Source organism: Ranitomeya variabilis, chromosome 5, assembly GCF_051348905.1.
Source record: "Ranitomeya variabilis isolate aRanVar5 chromosome 5, aRanVar5.hap1, whole genome shotgun sequence".
NCBI lineage: Eukaryota > Metazoa > Chordata > Amphibia > Anura > Dendrobatidae > Ranitomeya > Ranitomeya variabilis.
Window position 1 is genome coordinate 408,315,670 of NC_135236.1, and position 24,746 is coordinate 408,340,415.

At 40.2% G+C, this 24,746-nt stretch overlaps 1 protein-coding gene across 1 annotated transcript in view; it reads left to right on the forward strand.

Moving 5' to 3' along the window:
• NELL2 (neural EGFL like 2) overlaps positions 1-24,746 on the forward strand; it is a 473,414-nt gene that overhangs the window by 385,306 nt on the left and 63,362 nt on the right. The window contains exons 14-15 of the mRNA XM_077265133.1: positions 8,162-8,284; positions 9,508-9,603. Of these exons, the coding sequence (XP_077121248.1) occupies positions 8,162-8,284; positions 9,508-9,603 (219 nt within the window). The remainder of the gene's footprint in view (positions 1-8,161; positions 8,285-9,507; positions 9,604-24,746) is intronic.

Genomic DNA, 24,746 nt, shown 5'->3' on the forward strand with positions numbered 1-24,746 from the left:
TTTGTGGGGGCCTCTGTCTGCCTTTCGGGGAAATTTCTCTAGAGGTGAGCCAGGACTATATTTTCCTCTGCCAGGATTAGTTAGTCCTCCGGCCGGCGCTGGGCGTCTAGGGATAAAACGCAGGCTACGCTACCCGGCTACTGTTAGTTGTGCGGCAGGTTTAGTTCATGGTCAGTTTAGTTTCCATCCTTCCAAGAGCTAGTTCGTATGTTTGCTGGGCTATGTTCTCTTGCCATTGAGAACCATAACAGTTTGACCGGCCTAAAAGGGTTAAATTAATTGACAGAGAAAGGAGAGAAAAGAGAAGTCTGCTGAAGATTTTTTTTTTTTTTTTCTCAGTTCTGAGTGTGCTTGTAATTGAATCTCTTGCAAGTCTGCCTATATTGCAGCCTTTCTCTCTCTCTCTCCTTCTAATCCTGGAATGGCTCTGTGTTCACCTGTTTAAAATGGATATTCAGAGTTTAGCTGCAGGTTTGAATAATCTCACCACGAAAGTTCAAAACTTACAAGATTTTGTTGTTCATGTTCCTATATCTGAACCTAGAATTCCTTTGCCTGAATTTTTCTCGGGGAATAGATCTTGCTTTCAAAATTTCAAAAATAATTGCAAGTTGTTTTTGTCCCTGAAATCTCGCTCTGCTGGAGATCCTGCTCAGCAGGTCAGGATTGTGATTTCTTTGCTCCGGGGCGACCCTCAGGATTGGGCTTTTGCATTGGCTCCAGGGGATCCTGCGTTGCTCAATGTGGATGCGTTTTTTCTGGCCTTGGGGTTGCTTTATGAGGAACCTCAGTTAGAACTTCAGGCGGAAAAGGCCTTGATGTCCCTATCTCAGGGGCAAGACGAAGCTGAAATATACTGCCAGAAATTCCGTAAATGGGCTGTGCTTACTCAGTGGAATGAGTGCGCCCTGGCGGCGAATTTCAGAGAGGGTCTCTCTGATGCCATTAAGGATGTTATGGTGGGGTTCCCTGTGCCTGCGGGTCTGAATGAGTCCATGACAATGGCTATCCAGATCGATAGGCGTCTGCGGGAGCGCAAACCTGTGCACCATTTGGCGGTGTCTACTGAGAAGACACCAGAGAATATGCAATGTGATAGAATTCTGTCCAGAAGTGAACGGCAGAATTTTAGACGAAAAAATGGGTTGTGCTTCTATTGCGGTGATTCAACTCATGTTATATCAGCATGCTCTAAGCGTACTAAGAAGCTTGATAAGTCTGTTTCAATTGGCACTTTACAGTCTAAGTTTATTCTATCTGTGACCCTGATTTGTTCTTTATCATCTATTACCGCGGATGCCTATGTCGACTCTGGCGCCGCTTTGAGTCTTATGGATTGGTCCTTTGCCAAACGCTGTGGGTATGATTTGGAGCCTCTTGAAACTCCTATACCCCTGAAGGGGATTGACTCCACCCCATTGGCTAGCAATAAACCACAATACTGGACACAAGTAACTATGCGGATTAATCCGGATCACCAGGAGATTATTCGCTTTCTTGTGCTGTATAACCTACATGATGTGTTGGTGCTTGGATTGCCATGGCTGCAATCTCATAACCCAGTCCTTGACTGGAAAGCTATGTCTGTGTTAAGCTGGGGATGTAAGGGGACGCATGGGGACGTACCTGTGGTTTCCATTTCATCATCTATTCCCTCTGAGATTCCTGAATTCTTGACTGAATATCGTGACGTTTTTGAAGAACCTAAGCTTGGTTCATTACCTCCGCACCGGGAGTGCGATTGTGCCATAGATTTGATTCCGGGTAGTAAATACCCTAAGGGTCGTTTATTTAATCTGTCTGTGCCTGAACATGCTGCTATGCGAGAATATATAAAGGAGTCCTTGGAAAAGGGACATATTCGTCCTTCGTCATCTCCCTTAGGAGCCGGTTTTTTCTTTGTGGCTAAGAAAGATGGCTCTTTGAGGCCGTGCATTGATTATCGGCTTTTGAATAAAATCACGGTTAAATATCAATATCCGTTGCCACTGCTGACTGATTTGTTTGCTCGCATAAAGGGGGCCAAGTGGTTCTCTAAGATAGATCTTCGTGGGGCGTATAATTTGGTGCGAATTAAGCAGGGGGATGAGTGGAAAACCGCATTTAATACGCCCGAGGGCCACTTTGAGTATTTGGTGATGCCTTTTGGTCTTTCAAATGCCCCTTCAGTCTTTCAGTCCTTTATGCATGACATTTTCCGTGATTATTTGGATAAATTTATGATTGTGTATCTGGATGATATTTTGATTTTTTCGGATGACTGGGACTCTCATGTCCAGCAGGTCAGGAGGGTTTTTCAGGTTTTGCGGTCTAATTCCTTGTGTGTGAAGGGTTCTAAGTGCATTTTTGGGGTTCAAAAGATTTCCTTTTTGGGATATATTTTTTCCCCCTCTTCCATCGAGATGGATCCTGTCAAGGTTCAGGCTATTTGTGATTGGACGCAACCCTCTTCTCTTAAGAGTCTTCAGAAATTTTTGGGCTTTGCTAACTTTTATCGTCGATTTATTGCTGGTTTTTCTGATGTTGTTAAACCATTGACTGATTTGACTAAGAAGGGTGCTGATGTTGCTGATTGGTCCCCTGCTGCTGTGGAGGCCTTTCGGGAGCTTAAGCGCCGCTTTTCTTCCGCCCCTGTGTTGCGTCAGCCTGATGTTGCTCTTCCTTTTCAGGTTGAGGTCGACGCTTCTGAAATCAGAGCTGGGGCGGTTTTGTCGCAGAGAAGTTCCGATTGCTCCGTGATGAGACCTTGTGCTTTTTTCTCGCGTAAATTTTCGCCCGCCGAGCGGAATTATGATGTTGGGAATCGGGAGCTTTTGGCCATGAAGTGGGCTTTTGAGGAGTGGCGTCATTGGCTTGAGGGGGCTAGACATCAGGTGGTGGTATTGACTGACCACAAAAATCTAATTTATCTTGAGTCCGCCAGACGCCTGAATCCTAGACAGGCGCGCTGGTCGTTGTTTTTCTCTCGGTTTAATTTTGTGGTGTCCTACCTGCCGGGTTCTAAGAATGTTAAGGCGGATGCCCTTTCTAGGAGTTTTGAGCCTGACTCCCCTGGTAATTCTGAACCTACAGGTATCCTTAAGGATGGAGTGATATTGTCTGCCGTTTCTCCAGACCTGCGGCGGGCCTTGCAGGAGTTTCAGGCGGATAGACCTGATCGTTGCCCACCTGTTAGACTGTTTGTTCCTGATGATTGGACCAGTAAAGTCATTTCTGAGGTTCATTCTTCTGCGTTGGCAGGTCATCCTGGAATCTTTGGTACCAGGGATTTGGTGGCAAGGTCCTTCTGGTGGCCTTCCCTGTCTCGAGATGTGCGAGGCTTCGTGCAGTCTTGTGACGTTTGTGCTCGGGCCAAGCCTTGTTGTTCTCGGGCTAGTGGATTGTTGTTGCCCTTGCCTATCCCGAAGAGGCCCTGGACGCACATCTCGATGGATTTTATTTCGGATCTTCCTGTTTCTCAGAAGATGTCTGTCATCTGGGTGGTGTGTGACCGTTTCTCTAAGATGGTCCATTTGGTTCCCCTGCCTAAGTTGCCTTCTTCTTCCGAGTTGGTTCCTCTGTTTTTTCAAAATGTGGTCCGTTTGCATGGTATTCCGGAGAATATCGTTTCTGACAGAGGTACCCAATTCGTGTCTAGATTTTGGCGAGCATTCTGTGCTAGGATGGGCATAGATTTGTCTTTCTCGTCTGCTTTCCATCCTCAGACTAATGGCCAGACCGAGCGGACGAATCAGACCTTGGAGACATATTTGAGGTGTTTTGTGTCTGCAGATCAGGATGATTGGGTTGCTTTTTTGCCTTTAGCGGAGTTTGCCCTCAATAATCGGGCCAGTTCTGCCACCTTGGTGTCTCCCTTTTTCTGTAATTCGGGGTTTCATCCTCGATTTTCTTCTGGTCAGGTGGAATCTTCGGATTGTCCTGGAGTGGATGCTGTGGTGGAGAGGTTGCATCAGATTTGGGGGCAGGTAGTGGACAATTTGAAGTTGTCCCAGGAGAAGACTCAGCTTTTTGCCAACCGCCGGCGTCGGGTTGGTCCTCGGCTTTGTGTTGGGGACTTGGTGTGGTTGTCTTCTCGTTTTGTCCCTATGAGGGTTTCTTCTCCCAAGTTTAAGCCTCGGTTCATCGGCCCGTACAAGATATTGGAGATTCTTAACCCTGTGTCCTTCCGTTTGGACCTCCCTGCATCTTTTTCTATTCATAATGTTTTTCATCGGTCATTATTGCGCAGGTATGAGGTACCGGTTGTGCCTTCCGTTGAGCCTCCTGCTCCGGTGTTGGTTGAGGGCGAGTTGGAGTACGTTGTGGAAAAAATCTTGGACTCCCGTGTTTCCAGACGGAAACTCCAGTATCTGGTCAAATGGAAGGGATACGGTCAGGAGGATAATTCTTGGGTGACTGCCTCTGATGTTCATGCCTCCGATTTGGTCCGTGCCTTTCATAGGGCTCATCCTGATCGCCCTGATGGTTCTGGTGAGGGTTCGGTGCCCCCTCCTTGAGGGGGGGTACTGTTGTGAAATTGGATTTTGGGCTCCCCCGGTGGCCACTGGTGGAATTGAACTGGTGTGCATCATCCTCTCTGTTCACCTGTTTCCATCAGGATGTGGGAGTCGCTATTTAGCCTTGCTCCTCTGTCACTTCCATGCCGGTCAACATTGTAATCAGAAGCCTTTCTGTGCATGTTCCTGCTGCTAGACAACTCCCAGCTAAGTTGGACTTAGTCCTTGTTTGTTTTTGCATTTTGTTCCAGTTCACAGCTGTAGTTTCGTTTCTGTGTCTGGAAAGCTCTTGTGATCTGAAATTGCCACTCTGATGTTATGAGTTAATACTAGAGTCTTAAAGTAATTTCAGGATGGTATTTTGATAGGGTTTTCAGCTGACCATGAAAGTGCCCTTTCTGTCTTCCTGCTATCTAGTAAGCGGACCTCAATTTTGCTAAACCTATTTTCATACTACGTTTGTCATTTCATCTAAAATCACCGCCAATATTTGTGGGGGCCTCTGTCTGCCTTTCGGGGAAATTTCTCTAGAGGTGAGCCAGGACTATATTTTCCTCTGCCAGGATTAGTTAGTCCTCCGGCCGGCGCTGGGCGTCTAGGGATAAAACGCAGGCTACGCTACCCGGCTACTGTTAGTTGTGCGGCAGGTTTAGTTCATGGTCAGTTTAGTTTCCATCCTTCCAAGAGCTAGTTCGTATGTTTGCTGGGCTATGTTCTCTTGCCATTGAGAACCATAACAGTTCAGCTAATGGATGTGCCATTTCCGGAGCTGCTGAGGGCTATTGCTATTAGTCTGGAAGGGGGCCAATATCCATAGCCCCTTCCCAGACTATTAAGATCAGTCCACAGCTGTCTGTTTAGCCTTTGCTGGTTATTACAATTAGGGTGGGCCCACGTCATTTTTTGGGGGTCTCACCTTTTTAATAATCAGTAATGGCTAAACAGACAGCTGTGATCTGGGAACCTTTATGAATATTGCCCCCTTCCCAGAATAATAACACCAGCTCACAGCTGTTTTGCTTTTCTTACTAATGTGATTTAACTCTTGGTGGGTTTCAATGAATGGATAGATATTTACACATGACATTGATAAGAATAGTCTACATTGACTTAAGGCCCCGTCTCACATAGCGACGCTACAGCAATACAGACAACGATGCAGATCGCTGCAGCGTCGCTGTGTGGTCGCTGTGTGGTCGCTGGGGAGCTGTCACACAGACCGCTCTCCAGCGACCAACGATGCCGAGTGTTGTGAACTCCGTTTTCAGGCTCCCTCTTGTGGTCACAGATGGTATTGTGTGACTGGTTTTTTGGCTCCCCCTGGTGGTTTGGTTTATTATCCTGCGGGTCTGCTGGATCAGCTGCCTCGTTATTCACCAGGGAGGCTCCTATTTAGCTCTGCTTCACTTCCACTTGTTGCCGGCTGTCAATGTATTCAGTGCTATTCTGATTACTCCTGATTATCTCGTTTTCTGCCTCTTCAGGATAAGCTAAGTTCTGTTTGAATATTTTTTGCTCATCTGCCTGCAATATGATTTCTGTGTATGATGAGTCTAGTCCAGCTTGCTAACATGTGATTTCTTTTTGCTGGTAAGCTCTGGGGTACGGAGCTGCTTCCCCCGCACCGTTAGTTGGTGCGGGGGCTCGAGCAATCTCTGCGTGGATATTTTAAATAGGGTTTTTTATTGACCGCACAATTTCCTTCCTATTTTCTGCTATCTAGTATTAGCGGGCCTCATTTGCTAAATCTGATTTCATCTCTGCGTTTGTGCTTTCCCCTTAACTCACCGTTAATATTTGTGGGGGGCTATTCTATATCTTTGGGGTCATTCCACTGAGGCAAGTGAGGACTTACTTTCCCTCCAGGAATAGTCAGTTTCTCAGGCCGTGACGAGACGTCTAGGATTTTTAGGTAACGTTCCACGGCTGCCTATAGTTGTTTGCGGATAGGATCAGGTTGCGGTCAATCTAGTTACCACGTCCCCAGAGCTAGTAGTCTGTTCAGTTACTTAGCTAGTCCGACCTGCGATCCTTGCCACTAGGATCATAACAGCCGAGGTCCCCGGGTAACCAGGGTAAACATCGGGTTGCTAAGCGCAGGGCCGCGCTTAGTAACCCGATGTTTACCCTGGTTACCAGTGTAAAATGTAAAATAACAAACAGTACATACTCACCTTCGCGTCCCCCGGCATCTGCTTCCTGCACTGACTGAGCGCCTGCCCTAACAGCAGAGCGGTGACGTCACCGCTGTGCTGTGCTTTCACTTTCCGGCCGGCAGTCAGTCAGTGCGGGAAGCAGACGGCAAGGGACCTGACGGACACCGGAATGTGAGTATGTACTGTTTGGTTTTTTTTACATTTACGATGGTAACCAGGGTAAACATCATGTTACTAAGCGCGGCCCTGCGCTTAGTAACCCGATGTTTACCCTGGTTCCAGTGAAGACATCGCTGAATCCGTGTCACACACACCGATTCAGCGATGTCAGCGGGACCTCAACGATCAAAAAAAGGTCCAGGCCATTCCGACACGACCAGCGGTCTCACAGCAGGGGCCTGGTCGCTGGTACGTGTCAAACATAGCGAGATCGCTACTGAGGTCGCTGTTGCGTCACAAAACTTGTGACTCAGCAGCGATCTCGCTAGCGATCTCGCTATGTGAGACGGGGCCTTTACATGGATTTTGGGCTGTGTTGTGTAGCCTCACACCATTTTATTGATACTAACCAGCCTGTTGGTTAAACTAATTAACTACATGTTTACTGACTAATTTAAGGGATTTAAGTCATTTTTCCATCCACATTTGATGTCAGGGCAATTGTCCTTCTCTTATCCATATTTTTCTTTCTTTTGCAGCCCTTGGCCCTTACTATTACCATTTTACAGTTCCAAAACTCTTTTAACATTCATCTGGATTTCTGGAAAGGTTTCTATGTCATGCTGACTATGACATAGTGAATCTTTACATGATATTATGGATGCTGCTTTATTTTTTTATTTTATTTTTGTGGTAATAACTCTGGAACGCTTTGACAAATTCCATTGATTTTGAGATTGTGTTTTTTGTGACACATTATACCTTATGATAATGGCAAATTTAGGTTGATATGTTTTGTGATTATTTATAAAAAATATCAGAAATTTGATAAAAATGTAAAAACAAAATTAGCAATTTTCAAACTTTGAATGACTATCCCTTTCATTCAGATAGTCATACCATAACAAAACATTAATAAATAGCAATTCCCACATGTCTGCTTTTCATCAGCAAAATTTCTAAAATGTTATTTTATTTTGTTAGCATTTTAGGAGGTTTAAAAATGTAGCAGCAATTTTTGATTTTTTTCATGGAAATTTACAAAATTATTTTTTAGGGACCTATCCAGGTTTGAATGACTTTGTGAGTCCTAAGAATTGGAAAAACCCCAAAAGTGATACCATTTTAAAAACAACACCCCTTATCATACTGAAAACTGCTGTCAGACGGTTTAATAACCCTTCAGGTTCTTTTCAGGAAATAATACAAAGTGGCATAATAGGAATGAAAAAATGTATTTTTACTACCTAAATATTGCTAACTACTAACATATCAGTAGTCAATAATGGTGTAAATATCATGAACTAATTATTTTGGACACTAAATTCATCATTCCTGTTTGTCTTTCAGAACACAATGAGTGTGCAACAAACCAGCACAGCTGTGATGAGAATGCATTGTGTTTTAACACTGTGGGTGGACACAACTGTGTATGCCAGCCAGGATACACTGGTAATGGAACTATCTGTAAAGGTACCGTTCTCATATGTTTAATCTTATTATCTTGTGTTGTATAATTATAATATAGTACAAATCTAAAATCCACTTATCCAGAATTTCACACAGTATATAATATGAAGACATTGGCCTATATGTTAAAGGAAATCTGTCAGTTGAATCAACCCTCCTAAGCTGTCTATTTAGGAATGCAGGTCAGAGAAAATTGAATACAATGATTCCTTGATATCTGTGATGTGATGTCTTATTCCAGAGAAATCCTCTTTTTTATTATATGCAAATGAGCTGTTAAGATCTATGGGTTGGGCGCAGATCTGCATGAGAATCTGCCTCCAGAGCTTAGTTTAAATGAACGAGGGAGTTACCAGTGTGATCCAAGTAATGTCTGACTATTTGCTCTCTTGATTACACACAGCTCTGCACTGAGGTTAGAACTAACACTGTATAGCAGAGCTAACACAATACAGCAGAGCTAACACAGTAACGCAGAGCTAACACAGTGCAGCAGAACTGAACTTTGTCTCATTACAAACAATATTTAATATATTCTGACATAAATATGACACTTAGAAAGGTACAGATAGGCTTTATAAAGTAAAACTTTCAATAAAATATCCACGTAGTATTCATCAAATTCGTTCTTTATGACCTTAAAGAGGACCTGTCACTTGTTAAAAAGAAATTTAGTTAAATACCTTAGAACAGCCCCTAAGCCCCCCTATTTTTACTGCTGTTTTCCGTGTTGCATTATGTTACTCCATTGCAGAAATATTCACATTTGTTTCGTCTGAAGCACAAAATGTGAAATCTCTGCTTTGCAGTCTAACTGGGCATCTTTTCACAATCTTCCCTGGGGACATAATCTTTCACCCTATTCTCCCAGATTCTGCCAATTACAATGCTACAGCCTCTGAGACTGATAAATTACTAGATCCATTGCTAAGGTATGATTGACAGCGCCTGATAAAGAGAGGTGAAAGTGCATGCCCCAGAGAAGATTAAAAAAGCCCAGTTGGACTCCAAGTAGAGGTTTCACATACTGAACTACTCTAGAAGAAACAGATGTGATGCAATGGTGTGATGCAGCACAAAACAGCAGCAGAATCAGGGGAGTACAGCGATTTTTACTTGGTATTTTTGAATAAATGATGTGCCCTTTTTACATCTGCTTGTCAATGTAATACAATAGGGAGAAAAACTGTGTCTTAACTTTTAATATCCATGTTTTCAATTTGAAGCTTTTTGCAAGAATGGCTGTAGGAATGGAGGAACCTGCATCGCTCCTAATATGTGTGCTTGCCCGCAGGGTTTTACTGGACCAAGCTGTGAAACAGGTAAGAAATGTATTCTATTTTCTTTTAAATTCTCTTTTATAAGTTTTGAAAAGAAAAATAAATGTAAAACATTGTTGAACCTGGTGTAAATACAAGAAATACAATATTTAGCTTGAAGTGTTCACAAAACATCTATATGTAGAAAGTAACCAAATAACGAGTGAAGTAGTAAGAAATATTCTTAGTACTTGACTGATCTCCTGCCGTACCTCTGCAGCACAGGCTTTATAAAGCGTTTGGGGATTATTGATGTTTATTTTGTCATATATTATGCTGACTACATATAGCGAAATTCTACCAAAGACAATAATTGAACTGTTTTACCTTGGGCTTAAATTTGTGATCAGATATAAGATTAGTCTGATGTGAACCTGGCAGGTTATGATCATATCTAGAAAGGGTTCTGGGTAAAATTATTATAAAGTATATACCGTTTATACTCGTGTATAAGCCGACTCGAGTATAAGCTGAGGCACCTAATTTTGCCACAAAAAATTGGGAAAACTTATTGACTCGGGTATAAGCTGGGTATGCATTGTCCCCTCATCCCCATCCTAGTATGCATGGTTCCTCATCCCCATCCTAGTATGCATGGCTCCTCATTCCCATCCTTGTTTGCATGGCTCCTTATTCCCATCCTTGCATGCATGGTTCCTCATCTCCATCCTTGTATGCATGGCTCTTTATTTTCATCCTTGTATGAATGGCTCCTTATTCCCATCCTTGTCTGCATGTCTCCTTATTCCCATCCTTATCTGCATGGCTCCTTATTCCCATCATTGTTTGCGTGGCTCCTTATTCCCATCCTTGTCTGCATGGCTCCTTATTCCCATCCTTGTCTGCACGGCTCCTTATTCCCATCCTTGTATGCATGGCTCCTTATTCCCATCCTTGTCTGCATGGCTCCTTATTCCTATCCTTGTCTGCATGGCTCCTTATTCCCATCCTTGTATGCATGGCTCCTTATTCCCATCCTTGTATGAATGGCTCCTTATTCCCATCCTTGTCTGCATGGCTCATTATTCCCATCCTTATCTGCATGGCTCCTTATTCCCATCCTTGTTTGCATGGCTCCTTTTTCCCATCCTTGTCTTCATGGCTCCTTATTCCCATCCTTATCTGCATGGCTCCTTATTCCCATCCTTATCTGCATGGCTCCTTATTCCCATCCTTTTGTGCATGGCTCCTTATCCCCATCCTTGTATACATGGTTCCTCATCCCTATCCTTGCATGGGTGGCCCTCATGAGAAAAGCATTAAAAAACAAAAACATCCTACTTACCTTCCCTGCGTGCCCTCGCAACATCTCGTTCCGGTGCCAGCAGCTCCTGCGACCATGAAATCACGTGTCCCCACTCATTAAGGTAATAAATTATCACCTCTCTCCACACCTATGGGAGTGGAGAGAGGTGAATATTCATTACTTTAATGAGCGGGCACCCATGATAGCCTGGCAGCTGCTGGAAGTCGGCGGCCGAGGCTGTAACTGTGCGTGCTATAAGAGAAATGAATATTCATTGCCAGTGCAGTGAATATTAATTTCTCTTTAGCAGCGGACACAGGCTTTAGCTGCTGCCGCCGGCTCCTGCCTCTATGACCCACTGCTCCACCGCTCTCCCTCCCCCATCCTCTTTTGGGACAATGACTCATGTATAAGCCGAGGGGAGCGTTTTCAGCACAAAAATGGAAAAACTTGGCTTATACACGAGTATATACGGTAGTTATTTTATAGTCACCTTTACGTTTATGCAAATGGAAAAGACATCACTTGTGCTTTTGATCCTGTTTTATAAAGGACCCGATGCACAATACCTCTAACTACCTAACCACTTCTTTAGAAATTAATTGAACACTTTAGCATATTTAGAGCAAATTTTTCAAGAGGTTAAAATTAAACAAAATCTATAAACTTCAACCAAGAAAGTAATAGTCACAATAAAAGTTTATTTTCTTATTAATTCCTAATTTAACAGCCAAAACCTTTAAGAAATATTGACATCAACATCATTTCGAAATAGATAAATAAAAATATGGAGCATAGCTAGGCATTGTTTCTTGTGTGTTGTAATTAATTATTCATTTTAACTGTTAGTATATTAGTAACATATCCATGCTCTGGGCACATATTCCGTAATGCCTCTATGTGTCTCTCTCTGATGTTATACCTTTTATTAAAAAAGCACAACATGTTTCATTGCATGCCATATTACAAAGGTATTCCTTTCTAGAAGACTTTCTTTCATGTCAGTACACATTGTTAAGGTACCGTCACATTAAGCGACGCTGCAGCGATAGCGACAACGATGCCGATCGCTGCAGCGTCGCTGTTTGATCGCTGGAGAGCTGTCACACAGACCGCTCTCCAGCGACCAACGATGCCGAGGTCCCCGGGTAACCAGGGTAAACATCGGGTTGCTAAGCGCAGGGCTGCGCTTAGTAATCCGATGTTTACCCTGGTTACCAGCGTAAAAGTAAAAAAAACAAACAGTACATACTCACCCAGCGTCCCCCAGCCGCTGCTTCCTGACACTGACTGAGCTCCGGCCCTAACAGCAGAGCGGCTTTCACTTTCACTTTAGGGCCGGCGCTCAGTCAGTGTCAGGAAGCAGACGCTGGGGGAGGTATGACGCTGGGTGAGTATGTACTGTTTGTTTTTTTTACTTTTACGCTGGTAACCAGGGTAAACATCGGGTTACTAAGCGCGGCCCTGCGCTTGGTAACCCGATGTTTACCCTGGTTACCAGTGTAAAACATCGCTGGTATCGTTGCTTTTGGTGTCAAACACAACGATACACGGCGATTGGACGACCAAATAAAGTTCTGGACTTTATTCAGCGACCAGCGACATCACAGCAGGATCCTGATCGCTGCTGCGTGTCAAATTAAACGATATCGCTAGCGAGGACGCTGCAACGTCACGGATCGCTAGCGATATCGTTTAGTGTGACGGTACCTTTAGACTGGTGTGCCTTGGCTACACAGAGAATATTATTCAGAGTGAGCACTGGCATTCTATACAGATCTTGTGAATGTCCACTTTTAATTTTATCCAAATCTATGATGTTATTATTGTGTGCTAACATCATATAAATACATTCTAATTATGAGAGCCCACATTTGTGATCGGCTCCAAATCTGTTTTATAAGTGGTTGCCTTTTGCTAGAACCTTGGTGCTTATTATTAAACAAATGCCTGAGCCCTCCAGAAGATTCACTGGTATTATGGTGGCCTTACATGATCCTGTCCATGCATACAACCTCACTGAATGGATAAGTCCTAAATTATAACGGGAAAGGGACTTTCCACTAATTTCATATTGATGATCTGTCCTTAGGAGAGGTCATCACTATTAGATGGGTGGGGGTCTGACACCCGATAGATTCACCAATTATCTGTTACCAGCTCCAAATGTTAACCATGAATGGAGCAGTCAACAACTCTTTCATGCTAAACTGCGGAATGCCTTCTATTCAGATAGACTGCTTTTTCAATACAAGGAGCTACTGAAAAAACTTACACATTTCATTTTATTCTTAATAGGACCTTGTGGATGACATACACAACTATGTGCCTATACGCTGATATACATTATAGTTGAGCTTTACGCTGCCTTGCACTGACACGAGTCGTACATGGCAGTCTTCTATTTTGTGACAGGCATCCTTGGCCAGACATCCCTGCTGCTTCTTGTGTTTATTAGGCGCCATAACGTCATATTGCTGCAATATACCAATATACCAGGGCCTAATAAACGCGAGAGATCCCAGGATGCTTTGGATGCCAGGCACAGAAGTAAAGACTGACCTGGTCCAAAAGCCATGGGCGCAGGACAATGGCAGCGCAAGTCTTTTTTGCTCAACTCTAGTATACATTGAGGCCTTTCCCTAGGATTTTTTCATCAAAATAAATTTCTGCTGTATACCACCGATGATATGCCCTGAGCCTAACACTGGGAAGCCATTTAATTTCAATTTATCGAGCTTGACTTTAATAGGCAGGAATATATTAAAGGATGGACATATTTCATATACTGTACAGCATTAAACATTCATGGCAATTCTGCACACATTTCACATAATCTGCATAAACATCACTGTGAGTATGCAAATAAAATAGATGAATATGTACAAAGCGAATTGCAAGCCATTTGTGCTTCTGTGGTATGGATAGGAAATCAATATTTCTCTAGACCAGTTCTTTCATTTGTTATGAGCCAAGGTTAATTTATGCCTTCTGGCATGCCTATGAATTTTATCACAAAGAGTAATTTGCAATGGACGTGTCAGATGCTATAAACAACATCTAAATATTTATGGTGGATAAATTGGTGCACTCAAAATAAACATATATTAAACTTCCTCGACCCTTCAACCGGCTATAGCTGTTAATAAACATGGAATAGCATATATGATATGACTTAAGATAGATATGAAGAATTAAGTTATGTATTTGTGCATTAACTGTTAGGGTTATACATCCTTTTTGTGTTTTCTTATAGTTGATCAAAATATTTTATACTTTAAGTATACACCCGAGTGAAACAAAATAATGTTCTTCAACTTTGGAAGACGAACAAGCGAAAAGAGAGTATATAAAAATGTAGCAGAACATGAGGATGCATAGTTTGTATGTATAGTATGTATGCTCATATACCGGAGTGGTGCTGCTCTTTCATACCAGTTATTGGGCAATTTATATTTTTGATGATTAATTCTATTATGGAACAACTACAGTGCTGTCAGTCAATCCAAAAGGTTAATAAACCTGAAATCTGAATATTTAAGAAAGTAAAAGTGAAGTTTAGTCATTTTTAGGAGAATATCAATGTGAGCATAATTATTGGGTGCATAATTACTATGCCACTAAATGAAAAGCATACATTTTCCCATCTCAGTTATTTATTTTTGTCTGTTAAAGTGAGAATAATAACCAAACAACTCAAAACATATAAAAATACATTTCTTAAGAAATACCCTGGTTTAGGGAAAGAGGGAAAAAAGACAAGTGCTGCACTTCCTCTGAGCGTAATATGTTTTTACCAACAATAAAAAAAAATTCTTTTAGTTGTGGTTATGCTCCATTTCCAATGAAAATATAATACTAAAAGTTAATTTATTTTCTCAAAAAAGAAAGAAAGAAAAATAAATTAAAAAATAAAATTTTAATGCATTTTATAATACAGTACAACGAGTTTCGGCCTTCCCCAGGTAACTGAAAAACGAACAACATACAAACACTTATAGTGCTTTTGTATGTTGATTTTTTTTGTTACATGATGATGGCTGCACTGTAAAAATAGCAACCGAAACGTGTTGTACTGTATTTTAAAAAACATTTTAAAAATATTTTTTTATTTATTTTTTTTTACTTTTAGTAATATATTTTCTCTGGAAATGGATGCATTCAAAAAATCCTAAGGTAAAAATTAATTTCTGACATTTCAAGAAAAATATCAGTGATTAAAAGAGTCACCCTTTTCAATTACAGTCAAAAGCCACCCATCCATGGAGCCTGTCAGTTTCTCCATCTGGTGACAATCAACTTTTTGAGCAGCACTAACCACAACCTTCAAGAGTACACTATTGAGAGGTGTACTGTTTTCGTTTACTGTAAAACTCCCATTTAAGAAGAACCCACAAGTATAGGGTTTAGGGCAGGTGAGGAAAGCTGTCATTCTTCAATTCTTATGGCGTTTACTTGCTAGCTAAGCAGTGGAGTACATTGATGCATGTGATGGAGCATTGTCCTGCATAAAAATAATGGTTTTCTTGAAAGATCCAGACTTTTTCCTGTACCAGTGCTTGAAGAAAGCGTCCTCTAAATATTGTCAGCAGGTTTGGGAGTTGTGTGTGAGTCCAATTCAACCTGAAAAAGCTAGCTCATTTCTAATAATACCATTCCACAGTAGAACCTCAGTTCTACCTTCCTGGTGTCTGAGTCGAAGTAGAGGTTTGTGCCCAATAATTGATCCACCCATGGCCTATCCATACGGTGCGTCAATAGTGACTCTCATCTTACCAGTCCATAAAACCTTTTTGAAAAATCTCTTGGCTCAGTCTTGATGTTTCAACTTCTGTGTCTTGTTCAGTGGTGGCCGGGATTCAGCTTTCCTTATCTGAGCCATGTATCTGAGCACTGAACACCTTATATTTCTGGGCCCTCCAGTGATGTTGCAGTTCTGGAATATGACCGCACTGCAGGATAAATGGCAGTAAATGTACGTCTTTTTTTTCTCAACACATTTTCTGCAACAAAACTTTTGATGGTTATGTGATGATGCCCCAATATCTTAGCAACTTCTAGAGTCCTTCAACCCTCTTTAAGAAATGTAACAATTTTTTACTTTTTTGAAAGTCAGTTAAATCTCTTTTTTTTGGCTCGTTTTGCCTGAGGAAAACAAGCTGCCTAATAATTTTGCACACCTTAATAAAGGGTGTTGATATCCTTAGACAACATCCTCTCTAATTACACAAATACACATCATCTAATCTGCTTCATCCAATAAGCATTCAAGATTATACAGTTTGAAGTTGGAAAATATGGATATAAATTATGTTATGGTCAAGATACATAACTAATAATTGTGCACACATTGTACACTGTGTCCCACGCTGGTCTCCGGGCTTCTTCTTGGGGGGTTTGGTGGTGGGCAGCAAGTGACCTCTTCAGTCAATCATCGTCCACTGGAGAATAGAGATGGAAAGTGAGTTCTGCAATACTGACAAGCTATGTTTTCCTACATGTTGCTATGCTTTCAAAAAAATTTGTGTAAATCAATAATGTAGCTGAATATAAAAAAACTTTATAATATATCTTATCAGAGAAATATGCTTTTGACACTTCGGCTTCTCTCTGCTTCCTGAACACTTCATTTGCTCAGAAAAATAGTTCAAATCTGTTTTGCTTTACAAAATAGGGACTGCCAGCATCTTGAATGATCAGATTACAGCAGCCTATTGAAATCGCTGGAGAGTGGAGTATGAAGGAAGAGGAATGAGCATAGTAAGACATAGTCAGAGAAACACAGAGAGGTCATGCTGCATTTTTTTGTAGGCATTTTTAAACTTATCCCACTGTCGGATTCACAGCTACACTGCTCAGTAGTGCTATGTAATGTTCTCCACAATGCTGTATATTGTTCTCTTTGCTTCTGCTTCTGTTTATGTGCTACGTAAGAAACCACATCTTTCTGTGTGTATTGGTCATGAGCGACATTATAGTAGTTAGTTAAAACCCACTGTGTCACAATCAACTCAAAATTAAAGGGAAAACATGAAAAGGGTAAAACTGGTAAAAAAAAATGCAGGATATAAATCATATAGTGACCAGAGATAGTGTAATTCCTCATGTAATCACACATTGCGAAAGTTACCTGAACAAACTTAAAAGGGTTGTGTCATGCTGTAAAATCCTATCCAGACATCCTATAGTAGTTACTATGGATACCACTCAACTACCTAGAGCAGAAAACTGCTAAAGTGCCTGTCTCTAATAAACTCCTGTTGGCCATGTATTATTTAGAAGCTCAATAATTTGTATGGTCACCACATAATGCTATCTTTTTTCCTAAAACGGCTACTGCAGTGAAATTGTGTGGTTGGATTAAACCTTCCTCATCAGCATCAGCTCATTGTCGAGGGTTTTAGGAACACTTTCGGCCATGAGTGTATATCTATATACAGTACAGACCAAAAGTTTGGACACACCTTCTCATTTAAAGATTTTTCTGTGTTTTCATTACTATGAAAATTGTAAATTCACACTGAAGGCATCAAAACTATGAATTAACACATGTGGAATTATATACTTAACAAAAAAGTGTGAAACAACTGAAAATATGTCTTATATTCTAGGTTCTTCAAAGTAGCCACCTTTTGCTTTGATGACTGCTTTAATAATAATAATAATAATAATAATAATAATAATCTTTATCTTTATATAGCGCTAACATATTCCGCAGTGATTTACAGTGTTGCACACGTTATCATCGATGTCCCTGATGGGGCTCACAATCTAAATTCCCTATCAGTATGTCTTTGGAATGTGGGAGGAAACCGGAGTACCCGGAGGAAACCCACGCAAACATGGAGAGAACACACAAACTCTTTGCAGATGTTTTCCTTGGTGGGGTTTGCACACAGGACTCCAGTGCTGCAAGGCTGCTGTGGTAACAACTGCGCCACCGTGCTTTGCACACTCTTGGCATTCTCTTGATGAGCTTCAAGAGGTAGTCACCGGAAATGGTCTTCCAACAATCTTGAAGGAGTTCCCAGAGATGCTTAGCACTTGTTGGCTCTTTTGCCTTCACTCTGCGGTCCAGCTTACCCCAAACCATCTTGATAAGGTTCATATCTGGTGACTGTGGAGGCCAGGTCATCAGGTGTAGCACCCCGTCACTCTCCTTCTTGGTCAAATAGCCCTTACACAGCCTGGAGGTGTGTTTGGGGTCATTGTCCTGTTGAAAAATAAATGATGGTCCAACTAAACGCAAACCGGATGGAATAGCATGCCGCTGCAAGATGCTGTGGTAGCCATGCTGGTTCAGTGTGCCTTCAATTTTGAATAAATCCCCAACAGTGTCACCAGCAAAGCACCCCCACACCATCACATCTCCTCCTCCATGCTTCACGGTGGGAACCAGGGATCCGTTCACCTTTTCTGCGTCACGCAAAGACACGGTGGTTGGAACCAAAGATCTCAAATTTGGACTCATCAGACCAAAGCACAGATTTCCACTGGTCTAATGTCCATTCCTTGTGTTTTTTTGCCCAAACAAGTCTCTTCTGCTTGTTGCCAGTCCTTAGCAGTGGTTTCCTAGCAGCTATTTTACCATGAAGGCCTGCTGCACAAAGTCTCCTCTTAACAGTTGTTGTAGAGATGTGTCTGCTGCTAGAACTCTGTATGGCATTGACCTGGTCTCTAATCTGAGCTGCTGTTAACCTGCGATTTCTGAGGCTGGTGACTCAGATAAATTTATCCTCAGAAGCAGAGGTGACTCTTGGTCTTCCTTTCCTGAGCCAGTTTCTTTGTAGCGCTTGATGGTTTATGCAACTGCATTTGGGGACACTTTCAAAGTTTTCCCAATTTTTCAGACTGACTGACCTTCATTTCGTAAAGTAATGATGGCCACTCGTTTTTCTTTACTTAGCTGCTTTTTTCTTGCCATAATACAAATTCTAACAGTCTATTCAGTAGGACTATCAGCTGTGTATCCACCAGACTTCTGGTCAACACAACTGATGGTCCCAACCCCATTTATAAGGCAAGAAATCCCAGTTATTAAACCTGACAGGGCACACCTGTGAAGTGAAAATCATTTCCGGTGACTACCTCTTGAAGCTCATCAAGAGAATGCTAAGAGTGCGCAAAGCAGTCATCAAAGCAAAAGGTGGCTACTTTGAAGAACCTAGAATATAAGACATTCAGTGTGAATTTTCAATTTTGATAGTCATGAAAATACAGAAAAATCTTTAATTGAGAAGGTGTGTCCAAACTTTTGGTCTGTACTGTTTATATCTATATATATCTTTTATTCTTGCCATTTATTAGGCTAACTTGGATGATGCCAGAATTTAGATTTCCTAATTTTCGTTGTCTATTATCAGATCCTATTTCTAAAGGCACCAGTTCCAATATTAAGCATTTATTAATGAGAAATGTGCTGTTTCTGTAATTCCCTAATAAGTTCATCTAGATACGCTTCCGTTTAACTTACATATAAGTTTAGCTTTATGGTTTTTTCTTTTACTTGGGAGTGCTTTTCCTGTATAATTGATGTTTAATATTCTTTCAGAATCTGAGTAAAGTAAAGAAAACCTTGGGAAGCCCTTAAGAGTTCTATAGTATGAAATAGAGAATGTTTTTCAATAAGTGGAATTGTATTGTACATTGGCAGCGCATAAATAGAAATGCCCATCAAATTTTCTGCACCTTTCCAACAATTGTTAGAGATCATGTATAGTATGCCAGATGAATATGTCCAAATACTAAAAAAGACTGAAACTCCGGTATGGTAAGACAGTAAGAAAGTAGCGACAATGATTGTTTTAGATATTTAATGGTAAAAAGTGATGTAAATACAGTGAACAATTTACAAGAGCAGCTTAAGATTATAAGTAGGTCATGAAGTATTGCAGTCTTGGTTGGCTGATACAGTGAGATCCTTTTAGTGCTCCCTTGGCATCAACGAAGAAAGTGCATGTGACATGGGCTTTTAATTTTTCAGGAAGGAATAGACATTAAAGTTGCTCAGTCAGATTTTGTCCGGTAATGCCTTAATAAATCAAGAAATTCAGCCTGAGAACTGTATGGATGAAGTCAGGTCAACATTGATTCATGAACCTAGTGACAGGATGACAGTTTCAGTACAGAAAAACAAATGTGCTGTAATTAAATTTCATTTTTTCCAACGGACTCTGATCTAATGTGACCTTGGATGCGGGATCAAGATGTGAATGTCTATGGGGAGTAAAGGGTGTAGATATACAGTACAAAAGGTTATTTGTGTAGTATATGGTTTGCGATGTGTTTTCTGAGATATTAATATGTTTCATCAAGAAAATAGTCTGTGTTAAGTTCTGTATTAACCCCCTACGAGAGAATGGGTAGAACACCCAGCCTCTAGAAAACGCATAGTCAAATTACCACCAATCTACTCTAGAAAAAGCATAAACAAATTACCACCAATCTAACATTTATGGCTAATCCTCGTGATATTTCTTCAGTGTCTGGACCTAACAGCTTACTGAGATAACAAGCCATATGGGCATTATTCTCATCTGAGGTATTGCTTCGCTTTTCCAGATTTTTTAATATCAAATATGTCTTTTTGCAATTAAGGAGTTTGGGAAAGTTGTTTAAAGCTAGTATGTGATTTGTAATGGCTGACATGTATGTAATCTGTCTCTCCACATGTTAGATACAGGTATATGCCAAGAAACAGAATGGGCGCAAGCACATTGACTAATGAATCTCAGTAAGGCATATATTCAGGATTCACTATTCCCTTCTGAGTATCGGATGAAACCGGTGCTAAAAAAAATAGCATCCCAAAATGGATCACCCATATAGCATGCAGTCTTTCTGGATACATTGTCAGTATTAACCTAAGACTCTGTATTTGATCATTTACATTTCAAAATGTTCATGTATTAAAAAAATGGCACACGGATATCACATGGATGTCACACAAGATGTAAAATGCGAATATGTGGATATTTCTCGGATGACAATACAGATGAAAATTGTTTGAGTTTTTTTAATTCAAATCTGATGATCTTCCACACGCTCGCATGGCCTTAAACATATTTCATTTGATACTTTTAAGACTTTTTGAACTTTATTCCCTTTGTCCATTAGTACATTAAGGCTAAGTTCGTTCAGGTGTCCACTAATCATTCTTTTTTCTTCCATTTCAATGGGAACCGTTTTGCTTACTAAAACAGTTTCAAACCGATGATTACAGGACATGTGAACCGTCAAGTAATCACCTATTTGAAACTGATCCAGTAAGAAAAACAATGGATCCCTTTCAAATGGATGGCCATTTAATGGATCAGTTTTCTGTAAACTGCAGCGTTAAAAAAATGGATCCAGTTGCATTCAGTTCTTTTAGCCGACAAAAAAACTTGTCTGCATAACTTGTTTATTCATTATTTATGATGTAAATCTTTCCTTCTCTCATTTGAGCTTTTGTCACAAACCATTATGTCATGTATTGAATTATAGAAGTTTTATATTTCTGCTGTCAGTTCTAAAGCCAATATTTTTCACTTACTAGTGATCAAAACTAGGAGTTTAAACTGCAAATGATTGTCTGCCAGTAATTGATCAATTAGTGACAGAAATAAAATGTTAATGTAAATCAATAAGACATTCTGTAATAAAACCTTGCTTTTTACAGTGTCCCCATAATCATAAAGCTCCATTTAAATGGTATAGGTGGTTGCATGTCCTGTAATGGATTTTTAATAATATTTTCAGGAAAATGCAGCAATCATTCTCTGAAGATGTACAAAGAAATTGTCTTGTGACAAACATATATCTACCTATATTTTCTATTGTAAGAGTATTAAACTTGAATGGCCAAAGCATCATAATAAACAAAGGCAGAAAAATAACATATACAATATATCTGTGTATATTAGAGAATTAAATTACCGTAAATTTATATTCTCTACTAAAATGTGAATAATAGAATCACTTTTGTTCATAGATCTTAGTAATTTTTCATGTACTCAAAAACAATAAGATTTTCATCAATGTTTTAGATTTGATTTCCATCAGTATTTGGTTAGTGTCAGTTTTCACCATCATAGCTTCATCAGTGATTTTTTTCCTGTAAAAAAAAAAAAAAAGATTACAATGCTTCTATTCATTGCAGTGTTAATCACAGACTAATGACTTATGTCATCCTTGTGCTATTTGTGATTTTTCAAAGACCCTGATCAAAAATGTACATGCCTATGTGTTTTTTTGGCGGACACAGAGTCCGCAAAAAAATTATGTGATCAGCTCCATAAACTATAATTGGTACATATTCTATCCGTGAAAAACACAAATGTATTTCTGAATGAGGGCTCAGGGAAAGTTGCAAAACACTGCAGGTCTGATTTTGTATAACTGACAACTCAAAAGTTTTCATACAAAATCAAAGGCTTATTTTATATGACAATTTTTTATTTTAGTCTGTTTTTCTTTTATTCAAGCTTTACTGACTCACAAATTTGGCACAAATCCTTATTTCTGCAGATCTGGCATTGGCTGTCATGATCTGTAGGTAAATATTTTACATTAATTAACACTTAGCTTCACAGAGTTAAAATCCATAGGTTTTTATGACATATTGTTTTTGATATTTCTATCCTAAATTTTACTGTGCCATTTGTGTCAATGTAAGATCTGTGTTTCATACTGTTTGTTAGGTCCAGAAATATTTGGAAAGTGACTGAATCTTTGTTATTTGGGCTCTGTATGTCACTATTTTGGATTTCAAATGAAAAAAAACTGAGCGGCCATTGAAATGTACAGTGGGCACTGAGGGTATACAGACCCCTTTAAATTTTCCACTCTTTGTTTCATTGCAGCCATTTTGTAAATTGAAACAAGTTTATTTTTAACATATTAATGTACACTCTGCACAACATCTTGACAGAAAAAAACAGAAATGTTGAATTTTTTGCGCATTTAATAAAAAAGAAAAACTGAAATATCACATGGTCATAAGTATTCAGACCCTTTGCTCAGACACTCATATTTAAGTCACATGCTGTCCATTTCCTTGTGATCCTCCTTGAGATGGTTCTACTCCTTCATTGGAGTCCAGCTGTGTTTAATTAAACTGATAGGACTTGATTTTTAAAGGCACACATCTGTCTATATAAGACCTCACAGTGCATGTCAGGCCAAATGAGAATCATGAGGTCAAAGGAACTGTATTATGTATGTAGTATGTAGTATTCTCTTTATGATAGACTTAGATACTGAATCAACTATTTCCTGGAGAGTGTTCTTCACTAGATTTAATGTTGTGAGGGGGTTTTTCTTCACCATGGAAAGGATTCTGCTATTATGCACCATTTTGGCTTCTGTGGACATCCTGGCCTTTTTGAATTCTCAAGCTTACCAGTGCACCCTTTCTTTTTGCAAAATTTATCAAATTATTGATTTGTCAACTAATAACATTTCTGCTCTCTCTCTGATGGATTTCTTCCTCTATTTCAGCTTAAATATGGTCTGTTTCCCTTCCACTGAGAGCTCCTTTGACCAGTTGTTGTGTGTTCACAGCAACAGCTTCGAAATGCAAATGCCACTCCTGGAGTCAGATCCAGACCTTTTACTTGCTTAATTAATGATTGAGAAACAAGGGAATGGCCCATGAAGCCCATTAAATAGATTTTGAGATAATTGTCCAATTACTTTTGGTCTCTTTAAAAAGAGGCACTACATATTAAAGAGCTGTAATTCCTAAATCCTTACTCCAAATAGGATGTGAATACCCTTAAATTAAGGTTAAGAGTCTGCACTTAAAGTCAATTTTGCTTATATAACTGTATCTTGAATATCTTTTGGCAAACAGCTAAAAAGCTAAAACTTGTGTCACTGTCCAAATATTTCTGGACCTAACTGTAATATTGTAGGTACACATTAATAATTTTAGTTCAAAACATTATGATCGGATTGTTGTTGATTGAACTACTCAGATGGAACATAATGGGTGTGACTCATTAAGACTATCATGTATAAAGTACATTGACCTTTGCTTAATGTGGTTCTGGTACCCAGCATGCGCTGTTAAGAAAAATGTACGCCAGCTAGGGGCAGTGGTGTAAGTTACGCCACACTAATGGTGTCATTATGATGAATTTGATGGGTGGACATGGATATGCCTACACTACACCCATCTTGGCATAGCTGACCAGCACTAGCTTTTAAATGCCAAAAGTTGCAATACTTTTGCACAACTGCTGAGTTGTGCAAAAATATTCCTATTAAGATTTCTGGCGTAACCACTTGACTGAGTCGCTCTCAGTATAATTCGGCTGTGCCTGATTTTGCCAGTCAGTATTATTCAGTTGCATGTAAGTGAGCTTTAGTGTACTGCAATATGACGTACAGCCTGTACCAAATGTATGTGTCTCATAGGGTAAGGTAAATGAAAAAGTGCCACTCATCAGAGAGTTACAGTCATTTAGTCACTGAATGCTGGGGGTTCATGCTGTTGGCTTCCTCACCAACCTGATCATATTGATAGCCTAATCTAAGTATTAGCCATCGATAACAAAGCCTTGGAAAACCCTTGAAAGATATATGGATACAGCATCTTAAAGACGGTGGTGTACCTTCATAGTTTTTGAAGAAGATGCTTCATGTGTTTTTCCTGCAGCGTCTTCTTGCTTGTCTCCCTTATTGCTTTTGCAGCAGTTATGTTTTTATTTTTTTTCTATATATAAAATAGTGTCCGTTCCCAAGCAGAAGCCTGAGGAATTGTAAGGTAATTTATATTAGCCGATTCACAGCTTCTCAAGTTTAGAAACAATTGAACAGTTGCACAGAAAGTCATTATGACATTGCTGTGAATGTGTTAGTTACTCTTTACGTTTTTTAGCTAATTTGTTATGCATGTTCTAGGCTGAAACCGCCT